We start from the raw sequence: 21,417 nt of genomic DNA, 5'->3' as shown, positions 1-21,417 counted from the left end.
TGTGTCTGACCATCATGGTGAGGAAAGAGGGAGGAGAAGTGGGCTGAAAATGTTTGATATTTAAAAGATGGTGTGTTTATTCTCTTCACAGTGTGTGTGTGTGTGTGTGTGTGTGTGTGTGTGTGTGTGTGTGTGTGTGTGTGTGTGTGTGTGTGTGTGTGTGTGCGTGTGTGTGTGTGTGTGTGTCCTCAGTGAAGTGTGTCAGTCTCTGCAGAAACTTCCAGCTGCAGCAGTCAGTTCAGTTTCTGTTCAGTGTGACTGAGGGAGGTTTTTGTACGACGCTTTTTCACTGTGTGAACACATACTGACTGTTGATATAGTGTTCACTCTGACAGTAGTAAACTGCTGCATCTTCAGTCTGGACTCCACTGATGGTCAGAGTGAAGGCAGAGTTTGATCCACTGCCTGAAAAACGATCTGGAATCCCTGATTCTCGAGTGCTAGCAGCGTATATAAGCAGTTTAGGAGTTCCTCCATCTTTCTGTTGGTACCAGGCTAAAAGGTGGTTACTGTTATAGACATTAACATTCTGACTGGTCCTACATGAGATGGAGACGGAGGCTCCCAGAGCAGAGGTCACTGCTGCAGGCTGAGTCACTGTGACCTGTCCTCTGGACTCTGAGGATACAGAGACAAAAACAGAAAGCAGCATCAGGGTTTAGTGGGCTTCATTTCAGAGGGACGGATGTTCATAGAGGAGAGGAGTTTGATTCTCTGGACTTTACCTGTGAAGCAGCAGCAGAGGAGGAGAGTCCAGATGAGGACGCAGATCAAAGTCATGTTTTTGATGATGAGGACGAGGATTTCTGTTGTGATGAAGGACAGCTGTCAGTCATCCAGTGTTCAACTGTCAGGACTATAAACTCTCCCAGAGCACTGGAGCATGGTGCTGCTGATGCAAAGTGGCTCTCTATGGAAATGTTCTGACTGACTCCAACAGGGATCACTCTCATTACTCTGTTTATCAATCAATCAATTAATTATACAATTAATTAGAAAACTTTCAAAACAAATTTAATATGATTTCATGTTCATGCTTCTAGAAACATTTATTCTGATATAAATCACGATAATTAATAATATTCTTGAGAAAATGATTTAAAAATAATTTAAATATCTCAAAGAAAGACTTTCTTTAATTTGTTATAATCTTTTTAAATTCTGTTTTCTTTTGGTCTCAGAGGTCTTGCAGGCAGAGACTCATTCAGGTGTCTGTGTTTGTGTCAGAGTCAGAGAGCCGTGTGTCTCTACAGCGAGAGGTTTTTGTACGACGACTCCATCAGTTTGTATCACTGTGGCTCACGTTCGGTGGAGGAACCAGACTGGATATTGGAAGTAAGTCACATATTCATCTTTTTATTCAATCAGTAAGTTATTCTGGTGTCTTTTGTCTTCATATTCAAGCCTGGAGGAAAAGAAAATACTGACCTTTAACTTTTAAATCGATTGTTTTAGAAAGAATAAAGACAACATTTGACTTTAAAGGATTTCAGTTTAAAACAGAAACACAGACTGAATTTAAATGAAGGTAAAATGTTTGAAACCAGAGTTTTTATTTATTAGGAAATAGATGATTTTCACTCTCATGGTAAGGTGACATGTGGAGTTGTGGTAGTTTGAGTTCAGTGTGTTAAAGTCAGAGAGCCGTGTGTCTCTACAGTGAGAGGTTTTTGTACGGCCGCTCAATGACTTTGTACCACTGTGGTGGACTTTTGGTGGAGGAACCAGACTGGATGTTGGAAGTAAGTTTCTGTATGAATATTAAACCTAATGTTAAAATACAGATTTTTATATTTGATCCAAATAAATCACAATTTGACAACCTCAGAGACAGCTGCTAAATGATTTTCTATTCATGAGGTTTTTCTAACAATCGATATGGACGCCTTAATGACTGAAACAACTGAATGAAATTTATTTGATTCATTAACATTTATTGAAAATGTTAAAGTAGCTGTCTCTCTGTTTATTTGTAATATTTGTCATCGTGAAACTCTAACTCTAATGAAATCGTGTTTTTATCGGTCCTGCTTTACCGTGAAGGTTCACTCAGGACAGTTTGATTTCTGTCACACTGAAACATAAACAGGTTGATATTTAACAAAGAGAATGTTTTAAATGTTTTCCTGAGATTCATTTTCTGACAACTCTTTAAGGTATTTATCTGATTCAGTTGTTTGAATGAACCGAACAAAACAAACATAAAGAATGGTGTTTTAAAATGCACGTAATCTCTGATCTCTTTATGCGTCTAATTTAGACATTTTTCTGATTTGAATTCACATGAAGAACATTTGATTGTGTTCAGTTGATTCTCTGTTTTAGTTTTTTTTTTGTTTCACCTACAAACTGTTTTAAAATGTGTTGCAAAGTTTTTGGATTATTTTGATGGGGAATGTTTGTAATGTTTTTAATTTGATTCAGATGTAGTTTAAATATATTTCAGGTCGTTCTGTGTGATTCTCTCTCTGTGTGCTGATGTGCATGAGAGGCTTCTTAAAGGGAAGTGAAACAATGTGTGAGTGTGTGACCGGTGGAGCAGAAAGAAACATCTGACAGAAACTCCTAAAAAAAGAAAATCAACTCTCAGACATTAAAGGTGTCCTATAGGGTTTGGTGTTTGATTGACAGCTGTGTGCTCCCTGTCCTCTAATCTGATTGGTGTCTCCTATAGGTGATGTGCGTCCCACCCTGACGGTGCTGCCCCCCTCCAATGAGGAGCTGGAGCAGGGGAAGGCCACGCTCATGTGCCTGGCCAACAAGGGCTTCCCCTCAGGCTGGAGTCTGGCCTGGAAGGTGGACGGCAGCAGCAGCAGCAGCAGCTGGGAGGAGAGCAGGAGCCCTGCGGTGCTGGAGAAGGACGCTCTCTACAGCTGGAGCAGCACCCTGAGGCTCTCTGCAGACCAGTGGAGGAAGGTGGGCTCTGTGACCTGTGAGGCCACCCAGGGCGCCCAGGCTCGAGTCACAGAAAGTCTGAGTAGAGACCAGTGTTCCCAGTAATGACTCACTGGGACTCTGCTGCTGGTTTTACTGTGATACTGCTCTCACTCTGCACCTCTCTCTCTCTCTTTATTTCATGTTTCTAAAGAATAAATATTAGCTTGTTGCTTCAGATGTGTGTGTATCGTTTCCTGATAATAAAAATATGTTCATTAAATCAATGAGAAATACACTTTTTGTCTTTTTTTTAATTTTTTCAAAGTTGTTAAAATAACTTTTCTTTTATCACAAACTGTCTTAAGATACTTCATCATCATGGAGCCAGTGACTACATTAAAAAATGCAGTTTCTCCATGATAACTTTACAAAGGACGAGTAAAACCACATCATGATGAGACATAAACATTGTTTTTAAACTCAGACTGAGCTCCTCAATATGTTTGATGAGTGCCATCAGTGATCACAGAACTTCAAACAATATCATTTTTCATAATTTATATAAATTCCCAAATGACAGTAAACTTGTTTTGTGCTCTAGTCTCTACAATAGTCGGTAATAATGAACAAAACCCATGATAGCCAGCATGACCAGCCGAGACCAGAGTGCTCAGAGACCGAGATAAGATCAAGACCAAGGCAGGACAAGAATGAGACAAGACCAGGACAATGAATTTCACTGAAAAATCATCAACTTGTGTGCAGCTGGCGTGTCACTCACTCAGACTGTAACACCAGGAATGTTGCAGCCGTAACTGGGGGATAAAAGTCAAACTACAAATGAATTGAAGTTAATCGTTGTTTCAAAAAGGGGCTTTTCCTTTCTACCACAATCAATTAAGGAACAGGACTACCACTAAATCATCACCATCTCCTCACCTCTGGCAGCCTGGTGGAAAACCCATAATATCACCAAGTCATCACTAGCACCATGTAGATACACCCCAGTATGGCACAATCCAGACCTCCAGCTACACAACACCCCCATCCACTTTCCATCATGGCAACAAAAGGAAATCACTCACCTCCATCTCCTTAAAACGACCAATTTATATCATTCAATACATTCATCCAGAAATACGGGTTGGGAGGGACCAGTTCCTCCGATATCAACAATTTAAAAAAAATAGTTAAATCCAAAATAAATATAATCAACAACAATCCACAACCTTCTCAATCAAGTGAAAGAAATCTAATCTAACCCGTCCAGTCTGTATCCTGATGTGGCTGTCAGCTGCTGATGGGGGCCGTGGGTCAGGTGGAGGGGGTCTCTTGCCTGACCCCCCGATGTTCCTGTGAGACCCCTCTTTTCAGTTCTTCTCAAATATTGCATGAGTGTGTATGAATGTATATGTATGTGTGTATACCTATGTGCATGTATGGATATAAATATGTTCCTCTTTGTTTCTATGATGGTCACATTAACACTATACCTTTAATTTGATTGTTTTATCATTTTTCTTCATACATATATATATTTTTGATTTATTCTTAGATTGTTTTCTCTTTACTTCCCACCTGACTCCTGACCTTGATGAATGAACTGCAACTCACACCAGATCTAAAAATCTCATTTATTACCCTCCATCAACATAAAAAAGTTCAGAAGTCAACATATCTCATTTCAATCTATCGCCTGTATGATTGATGTGTTGTGTCTTTTCTAATGTTTCACTGTTTTGACTTGTTTCTGTTTTTTTGTTAGTTTGGTTATTGGTTTTTGCTTTTGCTGTTATTTCTATGTGCAAATATTTGTAGGTTTGTTTTTTTGTCCACGATATCACCAATAAAAAAACATGTTAGATTTAAAAAAAATCTTATTACCCATAATCCTCTGCTTGTAAAGAGTGTGTAGTGTTTAAGTGCGTTTACAATGAGGTTTATAATCCAAACCAAATATGAGGGCTGAATGATTTTTAAGGTCTTTATCATGTCTGAGCTGCTTCAGTGAAGTGTGTCAGTCTCTGCAGAAACTTGCAGCTGCAGCAGTCAGTTCAGTTTCTGTTCAGTGTGACTGAGGGAGGTTTTTGTACGATGCTTTTTCACTGTGTGAACACCCGCTGACTGTTGATATAGTGATAACTCTGACAGTAGTAAACTGCTGCATCTTCAGTCTGGACTCCACTGATGGTCAGAGTGAAGGCAGAGTTTGATCCACTGCCTGAAAAACGACCTGGAATCCCTGATGCTCGAGTGCTAGCAGCGTATATAAGCATTTTAGGAGTTCCTCCATCTTTCTGTTGGTACCAGGCTAAATAGTGGTAGCTGCTCCAGACATAAACATCCTGACTGGTCCTACATGAGATGGAGACAGAGGCTCCCAGAGCAGAGGTCACTGCTGCAGGCTGAGTCACTGTAACCTGTCCTCTGGACTCTGAGGATACAGAGACAAAAACAGAAAGCAGCATCAGGGTTTAGTGGGCTTCATTTCAGAGGGACGGATGTTCATAGAGGAGAGGAGTTTGATTCTCTGGACTTTACCTGTGAAGCAGCAGCAGAGGAGGACAGTCCAGATGAGGACGCAGATCAAAGTCATGTTTTTGATGATGAGGACGAGGATTTCTGTTGCGATGAAGGACAGCTGTCAGTCATCCAGTGTTCAACTGTCAGGACTATAAACTCTCCCAGAGCACTGGAGCATGGTGCTGCTGATGCAAAGTGGCTCTCTATGGAAATGTTCTGAGAAAATGGCTGATTTTTAGCTGATTCAAAATGTGCTGAAAACAAATTTGAATATGAGAATCTTTTGGTCATTAGAAACCAACTGAGCATCATCAGCATACAAGGTCATTGTAGGTTTGTCTGCAGGTTTAAAGAAGCTCTCTGTGTTTTTCAGCATAGTAACATCATGTGAGTTCACTGGAAGCTTTGTGAAGAGTTTTTTTTTTATAGTTAAGGTGAAGAATAGCTTTCAGTGTAAATGCATTATTGGGTAGTTTTGGTGCATGAGGAAGGAAATGTGCTTTTTATTTTTTTATGTGGTTTCAGGTCATGCTTGGCCCTTCATTCGATGACATAATTTTAAAGGTTTTAGACAATGTTTTGGTTTTAACGGATATGCAGGGGATAATATGGACTATGTATGTGTTATATAGTCCAAAATATTATTATTATTATTTTTATTAATAATCTCTATGTCCATGGATGTTCACGTGTGTGGGAGGAGTGGGAGGTTAATTGTGAGCCAGTAAAGATGGATGTAAATATTAATGTGTCTCTAAAGGTTTAATGACTTTAGAAATTCCTTCTTTATGTAATGTGGTTGCTTGTCAGTCCCCGGTAGAGGCTATATAAAGGTGATGTAATCAAGCGCTCGCCCTGTCTTACCTGTGTGTAGAACAAGGAAGTGCAGCGTGAGGTGAACTGATTACAAACAATTGCTAGTGGTAAGTGATCTGTTGAACTTAAAACGTAACTATCCACACAGTATGAAAGCACATGCAAGAACAGGGCTAAAGTTAAATTTATTCACTCTTGTAGATCGTGGATTACAACAAGTAGGAGGACGACTGGACTCTGTAGTGACTCATTGTTTTAACGGTATGAGAGTCCTCATGTTGTGCTGTGAATGAAATCATCTCTGTTGGGCTTTAATAATTAGTTTGTATTTTATTATCGCTCTTAATCATCAGCGGCAGCAACAGGAGTAAACTTGCTGATTATTATTGTGCAAAATTAATGTATCAAATTATGTGACACTATGTAATTATTTTCTTATATTTTTTTTGTATATTAGTATATTAGCTCATCACAACATTAAAAGCACACTGCTGGTCTGGGTGCTAAGTTGATGAATTAAAGGTATGCTATTTTGGGTTGACACTTTAAAGAAATGTAATTAATATATTTTTGATATTGATTGATTTAAAGTCTTGTTTATTTCTCTAGGACTTGGAATTAACTAAAAACTGTCACTGTTTTTCCCCACTTTAATATTTACTTAATTGTTTATTTTTAGAAGTAGTTTCAAATTAGATACTTTGACGGGCCGCGTGCAATAGACTTTATGGGCGAAGTGCAATTCATGAATTCATAGTAAAGCTATAGGGGCGAGGGTAGTAGCTCTGAAAGCCTTGATCCCTTTTGCTGTGTTTATTAATTTGTAGTGTTATGCATGAATTATTTGCTGCGTGAGCAGGTGAAGTTAGTGATTATTAGGGAGTGTTGTTAAATGTATCAGTTGGATCTTGAGTGTGATTAGGAGCAGCTATTTTTCCCTGTGTACCTTCTTACTATGGGGATCAAGTGATTCATCAGTCATCCCTGCACAGTGCCACAGTAATGTATGTGTGCCTTGTCTAGTGAACTGCGTATATTTATAAAGCTACTGTGTCACCTGTATTGGTCATTCATTTTAACTTGTTTAACGTTGTGTTACATTCTTAAATAAATACTATGTTGTTAAAACTACCATCCTCTCGTCTACTTAATTGAGACACCAACCGGTTAATTTTTGGTGAAACATCTGGTGTAGTGGTAGCTACTTTAGTCCTATAGACGGTAAAAGTGCTACATTTATTTTCTCATTTTAATTACGTGTTTTTTTATAGTTCAAATATGCTCAAATATATGAACTATACTGGAATAATACTGGAACGATGCAGCTTATCAGATAAAGTAAAGAATAAAAGATAAGCAAAGTATGATATCATCAGCATATAGAATCTTCAATGTTTTAGTACCAGCATTATGACCTCAACATATGGAACAACTGATGTTTCTTTAACGAACATATGCCACTCACAATCATGTCATGTGTTTAGTTAAGCTAAAGACTACACATTATGCTCTGAATGTATAGAACACGAACATGATGTTTGAAAACCTCCAAAAATAATCTGTAAAAAAGTATGAATCTAAGTGTTGTTAACGTTTGGGTCCTTTTATAAACGTGTTCACTTTGCAGCTTATCTTCAGTAAATGTAGTTTGTTCAAACTTATTTTTTTAAAGCTCTTTTCAAACAAATTTATCAATAAACAGAGTTATACTATAAACTGTTCTCTGTTTTATGGACCTAGTTAGCAGATAAAGTTATAAAGTGCATCTGTTACTCTGCAGCTGTTCAGTCAGATCAGTTCCTCTACAGCTGACGGAGGTTTTTGTAAGATGTTGTATCACTGTGTGAACGGGAAGCTGCTACCCTGCTGACAATAATAATCTCCTGAATCTTCAGTCTGGACTCCACTGACGGTCAAAGTAAAGTCAGTTCCAGACTGACTCCCACTGAAACGATCTGAAACTCCAGACTAACGGTTGGAAGTCCACCAAATCAGGAGCTTAGGGGCTTCTCCATGTGTCTGAAGATAACAGTCTACCTCATTGTCCACATGTGAACTTGCTTTACATCTGATAGAGACAGTTTGTCCTAGAACAACAGACAGAGATCCAGGAGTCTGAGTCAGGAGGATGTCTCCTGAGGAACCTGAAGAAACATGAAAAAAGAGGAGAAGGATTATTGAGACAAATCCAGCTCAGAGAGAGATGATCATCATCCAAACAGAAGAGTCTCATTCTGTACATTCTGCAGCAGCACATCAATTCAATGAACCTGGTTACACCATGAGGAAAACTTTTCAGATAAGAGTCTGACCCTGAACAAGGAGCCCCAGGGTGACCGTCAGTAGAACCAGTGACATCATGCTTGTGCTGCAGGTGTGTCAGAGTCCGTGAAAGGTGTGGACAGACACTGATCAACACTGGAGAGCAGAGAGGCTGAACCCTTATATGCAAACACACAGAGTCACTGAACTGTAGCTGTACTCAACTGATCAGGGTGTTTCTCCCTGACAGATTTGACCATTTCAACATTTAAATCCTCATAGGCTGTAGAAGAACGGTAAAAGATTTAAGTTAAACAAAATAATCCTGTGTGGATTTGTGTTAATTCAAAAATGGAAAAAAAATGTGTAAACATTTTATTTTGGAAATGAAACTTTTGAGGCAGGACATTTATTCTGATTGAAACATTTAATCACACTGCAGATATTTATCCTTTTACAGACGAGGACAATGGATTGTGTTTCAACGGGTTTTCTCTTATTCCTTCAAGTAACGGACATCTCACCTGCACACCACATAGGACTGTACACCAATAAAACAATTATGGCATGACATCACTGACCACCTCTCTGTACTCTTGAGCTGCCACATCCCATGTTCACCCACACTCTGAAAAAGAGAAAAAACAGAAAGAACAGCACAGTAAGGACAGACTAACAGACATTGCAACATTACACACAAATCATAAAGACAACAACAATAAAGGTAAAACTACAGAAAACAGGAAATACATCACAATCATACATTAAAAGCTTGTTTGAAGAGGTGAGTTTTGATCAGTGATTTGAAAGTAGGAGGGTCGGTGCAGTGTTGAATATGTGTAGGGAGTGAGTTCCAGAGGGAGGGGGCAGCTATGGAGAAGGCTCTGTCCCCCCAGGTTCGGTACTTGGTTCTAAGAGGGGGAGATAGGAGGTTTTGAAGAACGGAGGCTGCGTGCAGGAGTGTGAGGGTGAAAGAGAGCCGTGAGGTAGGAGGGGGCCTGGTGGTTAAGGGCTTTATGTGTGAGGAGAAGGATTTTGAATTGGATACAGTAAGGGACAGGGAGCCAGTGGAGATTTTGCAGGACAGGGGTGATGTGTTCGCGTGTTCGGGTGTGGGTGAGCTGTTGAATCAAATCACAACACTCAGAGGTTCTTCAATAAACGACTCGCAGTGAGCTGGAATAAAAACAACATTTCAATCCTGATGTGGATTTTATTAATGCACCACTCTCTACACCTGTAGAGCCCCGTCCTCCCTTGTTCTTCATCTGTCTATGCGAGTGACAGAGAGGATAATAGAAACAGGGTATCAGGGTAAAAATGGCGCCCTGCATCACACACGGGCAGTTAGGACCCTCCAATAGGAAACTATAGAATCAGGCTGATCATGTCGCTGACGCTTGTTAGGACACGTTGTAACAGTAGAAATGTTTTTTCAAATCTGATAAAAATTAATGTTTAAGATTACTGTGAAATATCCTCTACTGAAAACATACTAAAGAAATACAAAATAGAAACATGTAAAGATTTTCACTCTTTCAGTTTAAGGTGGGTTAGAAACTAAACTTCAAATAAAGTACAGCCCATTATTGATTCTAAAACCCTACTACTACTTTCATGCTGGATTGTCATTGGAAAAAAACATTTGTATTGTATTAATTAGATGAAAACATATTTTCTTTTATCTCAAACAGGAAATGAGACGACAGGGACTGGAGTCACAGGAACAGAGACGGTTAAAGGTAAATTCTATTAGTTATGTAATGAAATATGATTTCAATTACTCTTTCACAGTCTGTCGCTCTAAAAATGCATTTTAAAATTCATACAAGTGTAATTATGTGTTATAGGTAATTGAGGCAAGACAAGACAGAATGGAAGCTTTTGAAGAGCCTACTGATGGTGTGCCGCTCAAATTTAAGTTTCCTAATGGATTGGAGAGGACGAGGAAGTTTGTCTTGTCTGAATCTATTCAGGTTATCACTTTACCTGTCTTAATGTTAACCTCTGAGAAGGAGTTCACCTCTGATGTTAAGTTTTGCTCTGGGTTGTGCATAGTATGATAATTCATAGATGTAAAGTCCTGTTTCTGTTCTCTGCTTTAGACATTGTTTGATTTTGTTGGGCAAGAGGAAATGGCCAGTGAGGTTTTTTGTCTTAGAGAAGCAGCATCAACCAAAGTACTGGAAAGCACACTGTCAGGATCCATTGAGCAGTGAGCATGTGACCCGAGCAATGCTTGCCCTGCCATAGACCAACAGAGCCCTTCACCTGCTCCTTCTTCTCCTCCTCCTCCTCCTCCTCTTCCTTCTCCTCCTCACCAGTCTCCTGTACGATCACTGCCTCTTCAGCCAACTCTTAGAACAATAGTGGAGAATTCTCAAACTTCAAAGTTGTCTTTTGTCATCTAAGTTTTATATTTGTTTTTATGTTACAGAATTGATCTGCAAACTGTCTTGATGAAGCTCCTCAGCAAAGTGGATCTCACCTGTAATCACACAAGCAATCAAATAAACGTTTGCAGAGACTACATCTTGCAGGGTAGCCTTCAAGCGTTTAAACGACGGCGCTTTGACCCAGGAGCAAAGCTGGATGTGATATTTGTCGACAGTGAGGGGGAAGGAGAAGGGGCTGTGGATGACGGAGGGCCAACCAGGGAATACCTGCGGTTGGTAATGAGGGCTGTACAACACTCAAAGATATTTGATGGGCCTGAGAATGATAGGCTGTTGGCTCTTGATACTCATTGTAAGTAATTATTTAAAAAGAAGTGTAACCTGTATAAAACAAATGATTTGAATCTTTACATAAATGTTTGTTTTTCAGATCTTGAGACTGGACTGTACACCCTGATTGGAAAGATGGCGACCGTGTGTATAGTCCATGGTGGAGTTGGCCCATCCTTCTTTTCTAAGCGTCTCTTTCTCCAGCTTTACGGTAAATCTCCACCTCCTGCTTCATTGGATGAAGTGGGAGACCAGTCTTTCAGAGAAAAGTTATTAAAGGTGTGTATTGCACAGTTTTTGAAGCCTGGTCATTACATTTTCACTGTAGATTTTTTCCCCTAAATAGGACTACTCTCATTATTGTGTTTTTTGAGATAAAAGAAGCTCAGACTGTCCATGAGGCAAATGATGCAATCACAGATGCAGAAGACAGTCTGAGCATGATGGGAACTCTGAGATACATCACATCCTTGGAGCAGAGGGATTCCCTGGTCCAGTCTGCAGCACATTATTTTGTTGATGGGCGGATGCACGTGGCATTGAGACAGTGAGCAGTTTATCGATCAGGGCAAAACTGAGGGGTGTGAAAGGGTAAACTTGTTCATATAACATTGATTTGTAATGTTCTAATTTATGTGGGGTTTTTTCAGGTTTGAGGAAGGTTTCAAAACTCTGGGTTTCCTTGATGAGCTTAGGGCTCACCCTGGAATCTTTGAGGACCTGTTCACCAGTGCACCGGAACCACTGGAGGCCAAAGACTTGTCTACTTTGTTTGAAGTTGATTTCTCAGTCCCTGGAAGTAACAGACGACCCCTGGAAAATCAGACCATCTGTTTCTGGAGAGACTGGTTAATCGATATTGAGGGTACGATATTTCAATGGCATGTGTGTTTTTGGCTGGACCACTGAGCCAGCCCTAGGAATTGGAATCAGGTTAGGTTGATCTGTCAGTCATTTGTGTCTTATTGTGCAATTATAGTTTCATCAGTTTCATGTAGATGCAGTTGTACAATACTTGAAGCTTATTAGTGTGACAGGCATTTATATTTCTTTCCATGTGAGCTATAATTTCCTTTGCTCATGTCTTTGTAGAAGGAGAATGCAGCCTCTTGACGCTGGAAATGGTGCTGGAGTTTGCCTCTGGAGCTTCAGCAGTGCCTCCCCTGGGCTTCCCACAGCATCCTGTCATTAAATTTCTCCACGATGAAGACACTAAAATCTTTCCAGAGGCAAACACATGCGCCATAGTGCTCAGATTGCCAATTCACAAACAATATGAGAAATTCAAAAGCTGTATGACAGAAGGAATTCTGCAGGCTCCAGGTTTCGGCATTGCATAATGTAACCAGGGTCTTAGATAAACACTCTCTAAAATCTCAGCATTGTTTCAAAGCAACGTCCCAAAACCTGAGCATTTTCTGAAAAACTGCAGTATGTCAACATTTCCTAAAAAAATTTTTCTCAGCCTCTGTAGCAAATAAAAATGTATTAAAATCAATGAAAAGCTTACATGACTTTAACTGTAGAGCATTACCTTTGCCCTAAAATGAATAAAGATTTTTTTTTAAATCTTTAAACTAGTGTTGTAGTCAAGACCACACTAACCGTGACAAAGACCTTCCCGAGACTAGAGAGCTCCGAGGCAAGACCAAGACATTTAGGGAACGAGACCGAGTCCAGACCAAGACAATCAAAATATCAATAAAATATCACAGAAATTATTTACACAAAATGTGTATCATTTATACACAAAAATGTTTAAAAAAATCCATTGTTTAATTGAAGTTTGTGTCTAAATAAATCTGACAGCGACAAACAAGGTCTCTGCAATTTGTTTTCAGTGCAGCATTCTGTGGACCAAAGGTTGAAGTCAGTTCAGGCTTTAAAGTTCAAGTTCATTACATTCTAGGGCAAAGCCCTCCTCAGACTTATGTAACGTTGCTGCAATTTTCTTCAAATTAAAACAGCTTTTTCAGTGCATTTGTGTTAAGTAATTATAACTGAACACAAGAATAATTAGTAGTTATAGTATGGTTATACTATTAAGAGAGGTTAATATTTGGGAGTCAAATATTTCAGAACTGATATGACGTTTACTGATATTTCCATGTTAAAGTACAACTCACACCTTTTTTTCCCCCTCAAATGTGATTATCAGTGACATGTTCCAATGTTATGCAATGGAGGCAGGACATTTTGCAGTTGTACAATACAATTTTAATTGTATTTTTCAAGAAAAAATATGCAGTGTCTTTGATTTCTGAGGTAAAATGACAGTGTGTAAAGTGGTGTACTGCAAGAAGTAGTCTTATTATTGGTCAGTAGACAAAATATTACATTACTTAACTATGATCATATAGAGGGTACTTTAAATAAAAGAATGAGCGGATTCCTCACCTGCCTTTAATATTTGTTGAAACAATATTATAATAGTAAAACATTGTCAGTGAACATTTACTATACAATGTCTAAATGCAGGAGTATTTTCAGTGTGGTAATACCACTTTTGCTTCTGTACAGGAGCAGAATACTTCTTCCATCATAAGGTATGGTATATGGTAATTTACCATACCTACCAAAGCGCTATATAAGCTCAAGTGCATTTACCATTACCATTTATAACACAAGTTAAGATTCGTACTACAAAGTAGCTGCTCTGTGGTAACCATGGAGACCAACAAAGTAACAGTGCAGGAGAGTGTTTGGGTTGCATAGAATGAGACTAGTTTTATTTAAACTGTGGAACTAGTTGAGTTGGTGGAGTTAAAATAATCTGTTGTTGATTTTTACTTGTTACCACTATTTTCTGCTTGTATTACTGTTGTATAAAAGCAACATCACACTCGAGGTCGAGATGCTGTTCTGGATATCATCACTGCTACGATTCTGTCGTAGACACACGCCGCAGTGACGATATTAAGTACAACATCACTCCCTACTGTGTGATATTACTTTAAATTGTCGTCCAATGTATCAGTTTGGTCTTAACTATTATACACTATTATTTTCACTTTGGGGCAACACAAGCATATTTGCAAGTACTGTGCAGCAAGTCTGGTATTTCTGTGTCATATCTGGAATATCTTCAACTGCCTGGATGACGAATTGCTGTGAAGTGAGGTGGATTCTGGGTTCTTCCACAACAACAGCTGGGAAATGGTCATCGTCATCAAGACTGGGGAAAGTGCCAATCCCATGGTGTGCCAAAATGGCCTCCAAACTTTGTTCACTGTAACGGTCCTCACCAAAGACATTGTTGATGGCTGTGCTGTCCATCTCCATATTGGCCAGCATTCCTGCAATCCAGATTTGGACAGGTGTTCTGTTGTTTTCTGTGCGCAGACTGTGGTTATTCCAGGCATTTCTGAAGTTCTGAAGTCTTTTCTGAATTTCTGGCAGAAAGACAATTTGCACTGCCATTTTGTGGAGTTCATCCTCAGGATCAAGAAGCTCAGAATTCTCAAGAGAGTAAAATGTATCATAGAAAGATTGTAGAACATGCAGAAAAACATCTCTCCAAAGACGTTCTATTATTTGGTTATGGACAGACTCGCCTGTGATGTGACTCCTCGTCTCCACACCTTGAACAAGGTTCATGAACAGTGCAACTTGTGAATTCTCACCTCCATAGTCTGATCTAACTCTGGAAGGAAGGCCATACATGCAGGTGGCTTTTACAAACTGTGTCAGTACAGTGGAGGCACGATTATTTGTGTTGCAATTCAAGTATGTGATCAGTCGAGAGTGTCCATCAATGGCTCCATGGACCACCAAACCCCACCTTGTGATAAACATAAAGGAGAAAGGTACATTTGATTATCAATCTAACAGATTGGTGGAGTTGTTTTTATACCTCTAGATTATAGTACATTGAAATTACATTTCGCCAAGTAGAAATATATTTGTAACGTGTAAAATGGTTTTACAGATATGTCAAAATGTAATTTTGACATGTTGAAATGTAATTTCCACTAGTGAAAACTAAATTGCTACTTGTCAGCCAGACTGTTTTAATGTTAAAAGGGCTTGCCATAGCTTCTGTCTGCCAACGCACGTACTGCTGCAACTCTGTAATTCACTGTAACATCATCTAAACCCCCAGACACACCAATCTTTTTTACCTTTTGGGGCCATCTCCTAAAAACTTCTACATGTCTCCACCTCTCCGCTCTCGTCCTGATACACCAATCGGATGTCCTTATATGGAGAGATGGGGGTGTGGTAGTATGCTGCCGATTTAGAATGATTCTGATTCACTCACATACGCCTGGTAGTGAGAACAAAATATGCTGGTACGCACGTGTCATGAATCTGACGGTGATTTTGCGTATGCACTTATTTAATGCGCAGAGTGAGAACATTTCTACACACATATTAGTGAATGAGGACCAATGAGAGGGAGGGAGACAGTGGGACAGACAGAAGTCTTAGAAAAACCCTAAATGTTGCATAATATGAGCATAAAGCTCTTAAGACTAACAAATGGAGTCGATTTGCCCTGTACAACATCAGGAAGATCAGACCTTACCTGTCAGAACATGCTACACAGCTCCTGGTACAGGATCTTGTGATATCACACATCAACTATTGCAACTCTCTACTGGCAGGTCTTCCTACATGCACTATCAAACCCCTGCAGATGAAATAAAATGCAGCAGCACGACTGGTCTTCAACCTTCCTAAAAGAGCACAAGTCACTCTGCTGTTCATCTCCTTACACTGGCTCCCAGTTACTGCTCGCATCAAATTTAAAACTCTGCTGCTCACTTACAAAACAGACACAAAAACGGCTCCTCCTTACTTTAACTCTCTCATCCAGGTCTACACTCCCTCCCCCCCACTACGCTCTGCCAATGAAAGGCGTCTGATCCAACCTTCACAACAGGGTCCTAAGATGCTAAATAGTCTCTTCTCCTCTGTCGCCCCCTGGTGGTGGAATGAACTTCCAAACTCTATTCGATCTGCAGAGTCCCTCTGCACCTTTAAGAAAAAGCAAAAGACCCAGCACTTTATAAGTACCTACGACCTGATGACGATGGTTTAGATATTGTTGTTGATGATGATCATCTCGGACAACTGTGTGTGAGATTGAAAGGTTTCCATGGTGATATGAATTCAAAGGGACTGCTGTAATTTAATTCTGGGGAATTTAGTTGGATTTAACCTCTGAAACTCTCGATCTGTGTCCAAAGAAAATCAGCACATCACAACATATCTAACAGTTATGTGAGAATGTAGCTTGCTTCTCATCGTTTTAAATCAACACTAATAATAAACTACACAAACCATATTTGTGTAAGCGGACTTCAGGGTTGTAAACAGCATCCAGCAGTCTGTGTTGTCGCTCGTTTTCCTCTTTTGATCGACGAAGTTGCTCCTCATATTCTGCTATCGTTCTTTCAAACAGATCAAATATCTCTTCAGCAGCAGCAGTCAGTCTCTGGTTGACGAAAGATCTCAGTGTTTTAGCTTTAGACATTTTCACACACACACAGGTTTGTACAATTTAATGATGTCGACATTTTAAACTGATGGGAAACCAGCTGTCTTCTCACTTAGCTGCTTTATGTCAGAATGTCCTCATCCCGCCCATTCTGCTGATCCCTTTAAAAACATATTTCTTATAGTCTGTCTGTCAGTCTGCCTCTGTGTGTGTCTGTGATTGGCAGAGAATCATACCTACAGTTCAGCTGAAAGGCTTGGAGAGGGTAAAAGACTCCAGCAGCACTTGTAGTACGAAGATCAATTTGATGAAGTCCAAGGCAAATTTCCCACTGGGACAATACAGTTCATCTTATCTATCTTATCTTGTCTTATCTTATTAACTTAATATGACGCGTTTCAGCTTGTGAACTTTGATGGCCCTGCTGGAGGCTACAAGCTGAATCATGTTGCTCTTAAAAAGTTCATGAAGTTGATCTTCATCATACGAGTGTTGATTAATTCAAATGGTTGTTTAATTCTGATTTTTTTATTGATCTTATTGACTGATATTTCTTTCTCTTCTCAGCCCTGATTGGTGAAACCTTAAGTATTTTTTATTATTTTTATCTTCTTTATTATTATATTTTATAGGCTTTTTTATCATGTTGGTCTGTTATTTCTTATCTGACAATCGTGTCCATTTTTGTTTGTAAAATTGTCTGTGAGTTCTTTTGTTTGCTGTCCTGTAATTGTAAATGTATTTTATGTTTTTTGTTCGTACCTGCCTTTAGGGACTACAGATGAAATGTAGCTTTTGTGCTAATTCCGGCATATTGACTTTGATGGGATTTGCTGATTCATGTGCAATGTCCTAATTCAATAAATACAATTTAAATTGTTGACCTTCTCTTCATTGTGTTGTTTCTTGTTACATCTGTTTCATATTGTGTTTCATGATGGACGTCGCTTTGCTGGCTGCAAAACAAATCTGCCCACAGATACAGTCACCTGAACCTGAACCTGAAGTCCTAGTTTGGTTGTCATGAAACCAGAATTTATTACTTGGATAAGTTACCAGTAAAAATCAAACAAAATTGGGCGCAGCTGGCGTAGTGGTTAGTGCGCTCGCCCCATGTACGGAGGCTGTTGGCCCAGGTTCACAGCCAAAATGTGGCTCCTTTCCATCATATTGTTTCCATGATTTCCAACTTTATCCACTTTCCTAACTCTACAATAAAGGCACCTGCCAAAAAAAAGTCAAACAATATTGGTACCTGTTTCAAGTCTTACTTTATGCTCCCCCAAAACACAACATCCTCTTTTAAGTTCACATATTCTGCTCCTCTTCCCCTGTGTGTGAAGTTTCTTGTTCTAAATCCACTCTGATCCTGTATTTGATCATGTCTATAAACCACTCTATTTCAGCCCTGCTCAGAACAGGCTGTTTCTGTGTCTGTACCTTTAAATATGTAAATGAGCTGTGTCTGACCATCATGGTGAGGAAAGAGGGGGGAGAAGTGGGCTGAAAATGTTTGATATTTAAAAGATGGTGTGTTTATTCTCTTCACAGTGTGTGTGTGTGTGTGTGTGTGTGTGTGTGTGTGTGTGTGTGTGTGTGTGTGTGTGCATGTGTGTGTGTGTGTGTGTGTGTGTGTGTGTGTCCTCAGTGAAGTGTGTCAGTCTCTGCAGAAACTTGCAGCTGCAGCAGTCAGTTCAGTTTCTGTTCAGTCTGACTGAGGGAGGTTTTTGTACGACACTTTTTCACTGTGTGAACACAACCTGACTGTTGATATAGTGATAACTCTGACAGTAGTAAACTGCTGCATCTTCAGTCTGGACTCCACTGATGGTCAGAGTGAAGGCAGAGTTTGATCCACTGCCTGAAAAACGATCTGGAATCCCTGATGCTCGAGTGCTAGCACGGTATATAAGCAGTTTAGGAGTTCCTCCATCTTTCTGTTGGTACCAGGCTAAATAGTGGTAGCTGTTATAGACATAAACATCCTGACTGGTCCTACATGAGATGGAGACGGAGGCTCCCAGAGCAGAGGTCACTGCTGCAGGCTGAGTCACTGTGACCTGTCCTCTGGACTCTGAGGATACAGAGACAAAAACAGAAAGCAGCATCAGGGTTTAGTGGGCTTCATTTCAGAGGGACGGATGTTCATAGAGGAGAGGAGTTTGATTCTCTGGACTTTACCTGTGAAGCAGCAGCAGAGGAGGAGAGTCCAGATGAGGACGCAGATCAAAGTCATGTTTTTGATGATGAGGACGAGGATTTCTGTTGTGATGAAGGACAGCTGTCAGTCATCCAGTGTTCAACTGTCAGGACTATAAACTCTCCCAGAGCACTGGAGCATGGTGCTGCTGATGCAAAGTGTCTCTCTATGGAAATGTTCTGATTGACTCCAACAGGGATCACTGTCATTACTCTGTTTATCAATCAATCAATTAATTATACAATTAATTAGAAAACTTTCAAAACAAATTTAATATGATTTCATGTTCATGCTTCTAGAAACATTTATTCTGATATAAATCACGAGTCGTAATTAATAATATTCTTGAGAAAATGATTTAAAAATAATTTTAATATCTCAAAGAAAGACATTCTTTAATTTGGTATAATCTTTTTAAATTCTGTTTTCTTTTGGTCTCAGAGGTCTTGCAGGCAGAGACTCATTCAGGTGTCTGTGTTTGTGTCAGAGTCAGAGAGCCGTGTGTCTCTACAGCGAGAGGTTTTTGTACGACGACTCCATCAGTTTGTATCACTGTGGCTCACGTTCGGTGGAGGAACCAGACTGGATATTGGAAGTAAGTCACATATTCATGTTTTTATTCAATCAGTAAGTTATTCTGGTGTCTTTTGTCTTCATATTCAAGCCTGGAGGAAAAGAAAATACTGACCTTTAACTTTTAAATCGATTGTTTTAGAAAGAATAAAGACAACATTTGACTTTAAAGGATTTCAGTTTAAAACAGAAATTGAATTTAAATGAAGGTAAAATGTTTGAAGCCAGAGTTTTTATTTGTTGGGAAATAGATGATTTTCACTCTCATGGTAAGGTGACATGTGGAGTTGTGGTAGTTTGAGTTCAGCGTGTTAAAGTCAGAGAGCCGTGTGTCTCTACAGTGAGAGGTTTTTGTACGGCCGCTCAATGACTTTGTACCACTGTGGTGGACTTTTGGTGGAGGAACCAGACTGGATGTTGGAAGTAAGTTTCTGTATGACTATTAAATCTAATGTTAAAATACAGATTTTTATATTTGATCCAAATAAATCACACTTTGACAACCTCAAAGACAGCTGCTAAATAATGTTCTATTCATGAGGTTTTTCTAACAATCGATATGGACGCCTTAATGACTGAAACAACTGAATGAAATTTATTTGATTCATTAACATTTATTGAAAATGTTAAAGCAGCTGTCTCTCTGTTTATTTGTAATATTTGTCATCGTGAAACTCTAACTCTAATGAAATCGTGTTTTTATCGGTCCTGCTTTACCGTGAAGGTTCACTCAGGACAGTTTGAATTCTGTCACACTGAAACATAAACAGGTTGATATTTAACAAAGAGAAGTGTTTTAAATGTTTTCCTGAGATTCATTTTCTGACAACTCTTTAAGGTATTTATCTGATTCAGTTGTTTGAATGAACCGAACAAAACAAACATAAAGAACGGTGTTTTAAAATGCATGTAATCTCTGATCTCTTTATGCGTCTAATTTAGAAATTTTTCTGACTTGAATTCACATGAAGAACATTTTAATGTGTTCAGTTGATTCTCTGTTTTAGTTTGGGGTTTACCTACAAACTGTTTTAAAAATGTGTTGCAAAGTTTTTGGATTATTTTGATGGGGAATGTTTGTAATGTTTTTAATTTGATTCAGATGTAGTTTAAATATATTTCAGGTCGTTCTGTGTGATTCTCTCTCTGTGTGCTGATGTGCATGAGAGGCTTCTTAAAGGGAAGTGAAACAATGTGTGAGTGAGTGACCGGTGGAGCAGAAAGAAACATCTGACAGAAACTCCTAAAAAAAGAAAATCAACTCTCAGACATTAAAGGTGTCCTATAGGGTTTGGTGTTTGATTGACAGTTGTGTGCTCCCTGTCCTCTAATCTGATTGGTGTCTCCTATAGGTGATGTGCGTCCCACCCTGACGGTGCTGCCCCCCTCCAATGAGGAGCTGGAGCAGGGGAAGGCCACGCTCATGTGTCTGGCCAACAAGGGCTTCCCCTCAGGCTGGAGTCTGGCCTGGAAGGTGGACGGCAGCAGCAGCAGCAGCAGCTGGGAGGAGAGCAGGAGCCCTGCGGTGCTGGAGAAGGACGCTCTCTACAGCTGGAGCAGCACCCTGAGGCTCTCTGCAGACCAGTGGAGGAAGGTGGGCTCTGTGACCTGTGAGGCCACCCAGGGCGCCCAGGCTCGAGTCACAGAAAGTCTGAGTAGAGACCAGTGTTCCCAGTAATGACTCACTGGGACTCTGCTGCTGGTTTTACTGTGATACTGCTCTCACTCTGCACCTCTCTCTCTCTCTTTACTTCATGTTTCTAAAGAATAAATATTAGCTTGTTGCTTCAGATGTGTGTGTATCGTTTTCTGATAATCTGTTCATTAAATCAATGAGAAATACACTTTTTGTCTTTTTTAAATTTTTTCAAAGTTGTTAAAATGACTTTTCTTTTCTTTAATCACAAACTGTCTTAAGATACTTCATCATCATGGAGCCAGTGACTACATTAAGAAATGCAGTTTCTCCATGATAACTTTACAAAGGACGAGTAAAA

General features: G+C 39.5%; 1 long non-coding RNA gene and 4 gene segments (V, D, J or C); 2 read left to right on the top strand and 3 right to left on the bottom strand.

The window, feature by feature from the left end:
- Positions 1-261: 261 nt before the first annotated feature.
- LOC132990920 (Ig kappa chain V region 3381-like) lies at positions 262-987 on the bottom strand. The segment is given in 2 exon segments: positions 262-618; positions 726-987. Coding segments are annotated over 2 exon segments (387 nt in total).
- A 1,619-nt stretch (positions 988-2,606) lies between these two features.
- LOC132990980 (Ig kappa-b4 chain C region-like) lies at positions 2,607-3,072 on the top strand. The segment is given in 1 exon segment: positions 2,607-3,072. A coding segment is annotated over 1 exon segment (255 nt).
- An 895-nt stretch (positions 3,073-3,967) lies between these two features.
- On the bottom strand, positions 3,968-4,702 carry LOC132991447 (uncharacterized). The gene is made up of 2 exons (XR_009676190.1): positions 4,530-4,702; positions 3,968-4,304 (listed from the first exon to the last, which is right to left on the bottom strand). It is a non-coding gene; the product is annotated as an uncharacterized LOC132991447 (long non-coding RNA).
- Positions 4,703-18,366: 13,664 nt separating this feature from the next.
- LOC132990931 (Ig kappa chain V region 3381-like) lies at positions 18,367-18,920 on the bottom strand. The segment is given in 2 exon segments: positions 18,367-18,721; positions 18,829-18,920. Coding segments are annotated over 2 exon segments (387 nt in total).
- Positions 18,921-20,722: 1,802 nt separating this feature from the next.
- Positions 20,723-21,264, top strand: LOC132991005 (Ig kappa-b4 chain C region-like). The segment is given in 1 exon segment: positions 20,723-21,264. A coding segment is annotated over 1 exon segment (255 nt).
- The last annotated feature ends 153 nt before the right edge of the window (positions 21,265-21,417 follow it).

Source organism: Labrus mixtus, chromosome 16 (assembly GCF_963584025.1).
Source record: "Labrus mixtus chromosome 16, fLabMix1.1, whole genome shotgun sequence".
NCBI classification, from domain to species: domain Eukaryota; kingdom Metazoa; phylum Chordata; class Actinopteri; order Labriformes; family Labridae; genus Labrus; species Labrus mixtus.
The sequence above is the reverse complement of the archived record's forward strand: the minus strand, read 5'-3'. Positions and strand labels throughout refer to the sequence as shown.